Here is a 6,493-nt window from a genome sequence, read left to right as displayed (position 1 = left end):
CTGGTCTTTCAAATAAAATAAAATAAAATAAAATGAAATCAATCGTTGTTTTCGGACGTTGTTATTTAATTCTTTGAGAGGTAGAGTTGCAGACAGTGAGAAGAAGAGACAGAGAGAAAGGTGTCCCTTCCGTTGCTTCACTCCCCAAATGGCCACAACGGTGAGAGCTGTGCCAGTCCGGAGCCAGGAGCCAGGGGCTGGGGTCAAGCTCTTCAAGTGCCACATCTGTCAGTGAGGTCTAGGGTGTGACTTAGGGAGGGTCCATCAAAGCCTTACTCGCATCCCAAGTGGGCTTCCTTGTCTAAAGGAGCCCTCCGGGAGGGCGGGCGGGCGGGCGGGCAGGAGGGCGGGCGGGTTCGCGGGCGGCAAGGGGCAGATGAGCGCAGACGCTGGAGAAGCAGCAGCTTCGGAAATCCAGCCTGCCGGTCCGCGTCCTGATGTCGAGTGAGCAAGTGGCCGAGGCGGCTGGGCCAGAGGTTGGCTGTGCAGGGTTGGCTTGGTGGTAGACCAAGCCATGGCGGCACCGGGTTGCCCGTTTGCGGGATCGCTGGCTTAGAGCAATGGAGAAAACAGGAGCACCGTTTGCTGCAGGGCTCCCGCCAGCACTGAGTTGTCAGTGTCCGCCTCTCCCATCCTTTTGGATGCCCGTGACTGTCGTGACTGTCGTGACTGTCGTCCAGCGAACACGGCAGCCAGTTGCGTCTCCGGAAAACTCGGATGTTGGTTGCACAGAAAACCTTCCAGTCTTTGGCTTGTGTTTTCCGTTTGCTTCCGAGTTGCACTGTTGAGATATTTTCCAGGTCGATGTGATACAAGGTACTAAGTACCCTTGTACTTTGAATTTTAAAACATGGACTTTGGGAAAACCTCTTTGGAAACCTATGCAGGTAAGAGGTCTTCAGAAAGTACGGGGGAAAATAGGTATAAAGAAAAAGTTATGCATGGCGTTCAAAACAATTCTTTTTTTTTTTTTTGACAGGCAGAGTGGACAGTGAGAGAGTGACAGAGAGAAAGGTCTTCCTTTTGCCGTTGGTTCACCCTCCAATGGCCGCCGCGGTAGCGCGCGCTGCGGCCGGCGCACCGCGCTGATCCGATGGCAGGAGCCAGGTGCTTCTCCTGGTCTCCCATGGGGTGCAGGGCCCAAGTACTTGGGCCATCCTCCACTGCACTCCCTGGCCACAGCAGAGAGCTGGCCTGGAAGAGGGGCAACCGGGACAGGATCGGTGCCCCGACCGGAACTAGAACCCGGTGTGCCGGCGCCGCAAGGCGGAGGATTAGCCTAGTGAGCCGCGGCGCCGGCCCAAAACAATTCTTTTTGCACCAGAATGAGCTCGTTTTTTTGACTCCTATTTCCATGCATTTCTTAGTCTCTCTGTATGCGTGTGGGGGGAGGGGGGCGTGGGGGGATGTGTGGGTGTGTTCTTGTGTATGTATGTATGTGTATTTCTGTGTGTCTGTCTGTCTGTCTGTCTGTCTCTCTCTCTCTCTCTCTGTGTGTTTGTGTGTGCGTGTGTGGCAGTAGAACATGTATGCCTCGTGAAGTTCCAGCTCACGTCGAAAATGCATGACCATGAGATCAGGCTCTGCCTTCCACGGTGCTTTTTCCAAAATTCCTTTGCGAGACCCTGGCAAAGAGGAGAGACCCCGAGAGCGCTGGTGTCTACCGACATCAGGAACTCCAATGGATTCTTTCTTGCTGAAAGCAAACCAAAGCCCTTTGTTCCTGTTCCCTCTGCAGCGCCCAGGTCCTCTCGCCGCAGCCGCACGGCCTTTACCCCCGACCAGCTGGGGATGCTGCAAGCTGTTTTCCAAAGCACCGCCTGTCCTGACTGGGAGAAGATACAAGAGTTATCGTCAAAACTCCATCTGGATGAGTGCGTCATAAAGGTATGTGCTGAGCCCCGCGCCCTCCACGCCGCGCACTCACTGGCGGTCCCCAATGTGCGCGCTGCGCTTCGCAGTCCCCGCGAGGCTGGCAGGCAGAGGCTGCCCCTTTGGGGCTTGTGCCCAACTTCCTGCGCTTGGGCGCTTGACAAGAGAGACTCCCCCGGGCGCTCGCGGCTGCCTGGCGGTGGCGGTGGCGGTGGCGGTGGCGGTGGCGGTGGCGGTGGCGGTGGCGGGCGGAAGAGTTCAAGCCTGAGCCGGCGCTGGCGAGGACCGCGCCTGGTGGATGGAGCCACCCAGCCCGCGGGCGGCAGCCGAGAGCCGCCCGCACAGGCGGAGCAAACACGTGTGTGCAGGGAGCGCCTGTACACATTGTATGTCTTTGCCTTTGTTGGAGGAAACGCAATGAGACAGAATGTCTTTGTAAGATGTATTTAGTATTTCTTGGAAAGAGTTCGAGGCGGCATAGACCCCATGGCCTAATGACCCCACCAGGCCTCCCCTCCGAGGGTCTCCGCACCTCTCAGTACTGTGTCCTTGGAGCCCGAGCTCCCAGAACGGGAGCCTTTGTGGTGCACACCCCAGCGCGGAAAGTTCTAGGTTCGCTTGGGAGCAGGGCAGAGGCAGCCCGGCCCCCTCCCCTGTACCTGACGCCTGCGGCTCGGGGGGGGGGGGGGGGGCGGCACAGCAGTTTAGAAAGAGGCTTGAGCCGAGCGCTCCCACGCCACAAGGGCCCCGAGCTTCTGAGGCCCGTGGGGTCTCCCTGGGGTCGTTGCCGCTGGACTAACCTGTTCCCTCCCTTCCTCCCCAGACGTGGTTTAAAAATCAGCGCGCCAAGCAAAGAAAACTGCAGCGAAAGGGCCAGCCCCACCAGCCCAGCGAGTCCACACCTCAGCCTCCTCCTCTACTGCCGCCGCCGCCAGGCTCAGAGCACAGCGCGCCTGCGCAGGAAGATCACGGCCCTGGGAGCTCCCAGGCGCAGGGCCCCGAGGCGGCTGCCGAGGCCCCGCTGCCCGCCGACCTCCAGGACATCCATCTGGACTCCTCTGCGCCCTGGGCTTCGCTGCCCCACGACTTCGGGGAGCTCGTGCGGATGTGCAGCTTGTTCGATGGCGAGGAGCCCGACGACCTAGCAGATATCTGAAGCCCCAGACTTAAAGGGCCTAATGTTGTCCAGGAATAGAAACAAGAACAAGAAAAACCAATGAAGCAGTCTGTAGGAGCCCCTGCCAGCGACCTGGAGACAGCCCTGGAGGGACCACTCCTCTGCCTTGTGCTCTACCAAAGCCAACGTGATGGGAGCTTGGGGGGATGGATGGGCTGGGCCGAGGCATCACAGCCTGGAGGCTGGTGTTCTGCAGTGTGTGGCCATTCTGTCACGGTGAACTTAGACGCTTGTGAAGGGCTCCAAGGAGAGGATTGATGGGATTCCTGAGGGCAGTCAGGCGGGCCTGGGGAGCTGGCAGCGGCCTTGGCCCCCAGCCGCCGCCCGACAGTCGGGGGTCGCCGCCACCGTGGAGCGCCAGGGGGCGCCATCGTAGACAACAAGGCGAAAGCCGGGGCCGCGGGGGCGGGGCGCGGCGGCCGCGTTCGTGGGCTGCGGTCCTGCGCGTGCTCTCGGGCGGTGGGTGGGCAGCGGGCCCTCCCCGGGCCACGCACGAGGGGACGGGGCTGAGACTCGGGCGCCCAGACCCGCTTTCCAGTGGTCAAGTTCTCCCGGAGTTCTGGGCTCTGCTTCCCGCAGGGCGCTCAGCGCTTCAGGCCCGCCCCCTTGCTCTTCCTGTCCAATCAGGAGCGAGGGAGGGATGCCTTCGGGCTCCAGCTGGGCAGGGATTGTTTTCCGTGTTTCATTGTTTGAAGGCAGAGTTCCAGAGGGGTAGAGGGCGTGAGAGAGAGAGCGGCAGAGAGATATGCAGAGTGATAGAGTTAGAGATAGAGAGTTAGAGGGAGAGAGAGAGACCGAGGTGGAGAGAGAGAGATAGTGATAGTGATTGTGATAGTGATAAGAGCGGGAGACGAGAGAGAGAGAGAGAGAGAGAGAGAGAGAGAGAGAGAGAGAGAGAGAGAGAGAGGCCTGCAGTGCCTGCATGCCATAGGGGCCCCGGTCTTCCGATCCAGCTCTCTGCTATGGCTGGGAAAGCAGTAGAGGATTTGCCCAAGTCCTTGGGCCCCTGCGCCTGTGTGTGGGGGAGACCCAGAAGAAGCTCCGGATCCAGGCTTCGGAACAGCTCAGCTCTGGCTGGTGTGGCCATTTGGGGAGTGAAACAGCGGGTGGAAGACCTCTCTCTCCCTCTCTGGAACTCTGCCTTTCAAATCAATAAATACATCTTTAACAAAAAGTGTCTTTTGTTTGTTTGTTTGTTTTTAATGTGTTAATTTTTAGGTTTTTTTAATCTTTTATTTAATGAATATAAATTTCCAAAGTACAGCGTATGGATTACAATGGCTTCCCCCCCCCATAACTTCCCTGCCACCCGCAACCCTCCCCTTTCCCACTCGCTCTCCCCTTCCATTCACATCAAGATTCATTTTCAATTCTCTTTAGACACAGAAAATCAGTTTAGTATATATACAGATTTCAACAGTTTGCCTCACATAGCAGCACAAAGTGAAAAAATGCTGTTGGAGTACTAGTTCTAGCATTAAATAACAGTGTACAGCACATTAGTGACAGAGATCCTGCATGATACTTTTTTAAAAAATTGATTTATTTTCTATTTAATTTCCAATTTAACACCAAGGTTTTTTTTTCATTTACAATTATCTTTATATACAGGAGATCAATTCAGTATCTACTAAGTAAAGATTTCATCAATTTGCACCCACACATAAACACAAAGTGTAAAAATACTGTTTCATTTTAGTACTAGCTATATCATTACTTCACCTTGGACAACCCATTAAGCACAGATCCCACATGGGATGTAAGTACACAGTGACTCTTGATGTTGATTTAACAATTTAACACTCTTGTTTATGGTGTCAGTAATCTCCCTAGGCTCTAGGCATGAGTTGCCGAGGGCTATGGAAGCGTTTAGGGTTCACCGACTTCGATCTTATTCCGACAGGGTCATAGTCAAAGGGTCACACTCGCTGAGATCCTTCATTTAGGTCTCCCTCCCTCCCCTCTCCCTCTCCTCTCCCTCTCCCTCTCCCTCTCCCTCTCCTCTCCCTCCCCCTCCCCCTCCCCCTCCCCCTCCTCCTTCTTCTTCTTCTTCTTCTTCTTCTTCTTCTTCTTCTTCTTCTCCTCCTTCCCCAGAGTGTCTTGGCTTTCCATGCCTAAAATACTCTCATAGGCTCTTCAGCCAGATCCGAATGCCTTAAGGGCTGATTCTCAGTCATGCTAATTCACATACCACCTCCTCGCTCTCTGATGATTGTTTTCAGAAAGATGATTGTATTTTCTTTTTTACAGATTTGATTGATTTGGGCCAGCGCTATAGCACAGCGGGTTCAACCTCCAGCCTGCAGCGCCTACAGCCCATATGGGCACTGGTCTTTCAAATAAAATAAAATAAAATAAAAATGAAATAAAATGAAATCAATCGTTGTTTTCGGACGTTGTTATTTAATTCTTTGAGAGGTAGAGTTGCAGACAGTGAGAAGAAGAGCCAGAGAGAAAGGTGTCCCTTCCGTTGCTTCACTCCCCAAATGGCCACAACGGTGAGAGCTGTGCCAGTCCGGAGCCAGGAGCCAGGGGCTGAGGTCAAGCTCTTCAAGTGCCACATCTGTCAGTGAGGTCTAGGGTGTGACTTAGGGAGGGTCCATCAAAGCCTTACTCGCATCCCAAGTGGGCTTCCTTGTCTAAAGGAGCCCTCCGGGAGGGCGGGCGGGCGGGCGGGCGGGCCGCCGGCCGGCAGGAGGGCGGGCGGGTCCGTGGGCGCAAGGGGCAGATGAGCGCAGACGCTGGAGAAGCAGCAGCTTCGGAAATCCAGCCTGCCGGTCCGCGTCCTGATGTCCAGTGAGCAAGTGGCCGAGGCGGCTGGGCCAGAGGTTGCTGTGCAGGGCTGGCTTGGTGGTAGACCAAGCCATGGCGGCACCGGGTTGCCGTTTGCGGGATCGCTGGCTTAGAGCAATGGAGAAAACAGGAGCACCGTTTGCTGCAGGGCTCCCGCCAGCACTGAGTTGTCAGTGTCCGCCTCTCCCATCCTTTTGGATGCCCGGTGACTGTCGTGACTGTCGTGACTGTCGTCCAGCGAACACGGCAGCCAGTTGCGTCTCCGGAAAACTCGGATGTTGGTTGCACAGAAAACCTTCCAGTCTTTGCTTGTGTTTTCCGTTTGCTTCGAGTTGCACTGTTGAGATATTTTCCAGGTCGATGTGATACAAGGTACTAAGTACCCTTGTACTTGGAATTTTAAAACATGGACTTTGGGAAAAACTCTTTGGAAACCTATGCAGGTAAGAGGTCTTCAGAAAGTACGGGGGAAAATAGGTATAAAGAAAAAGTTATGCATGGCGTTCAAAACAATTCTTTTTTTTTTTTTTTTTGACAGGCAGAGTGGACAGTGAGAGAGTGACAGAGAGAAAGGTCTTCCTTTTGCCGTTGGTTCACCCTCCAATGGCCGCTCGCGGTAGCGCGCGCTGCGGCCGGCGCACCGCGCTGATC

At 55.2% G+C, this 6,493-nt stretch overlaps 1 protein-coding gene across 1 annotated transcript; it reads left to right on the top strand.

The window, feature by feature from the left end:
- Positions 1–850: 850 nt before the first annotated feature.
- On the top strand, positions 851–3,028 carry LOC133747648 (dorsal root ganglia homeobox protein-like). Its single transcript, XM_062175971.1, has 3 exons — positions 851–887; positions 1,739–1,887; positions 2,696–3,028. The coding sequence occupies exons 1-3, from the start codon at positions 851–853 to the stop codon at positions 3,026–3,028; spliced, it is 519 nt and encodes a 172-aa protein (XP_062031955.1).
- Positions 3,029–6,493: the final 3,465 nt, after the last annotated feature.

This window comes from Lepus europaeus, chromosome 19 (genome assembly GCF_033115175.1).
Source record: "Lepus europaeus isolate LE1 chromosome 19, mLepTim1.pri, whole genome shotgun sequence".
In the NCBI taxonomy this organism is placed as follows: domain Eukaryota; kingdom Metazoa; phylum Chordata; class Mammalia; order Lagomorpha; family Leporidae; genus Lepus; species Lepus europaeus.
Note: the sequence above shows the minus strand (reverse complement) of the source record. Positions and strands in the feature narration are given on the sequence as shown.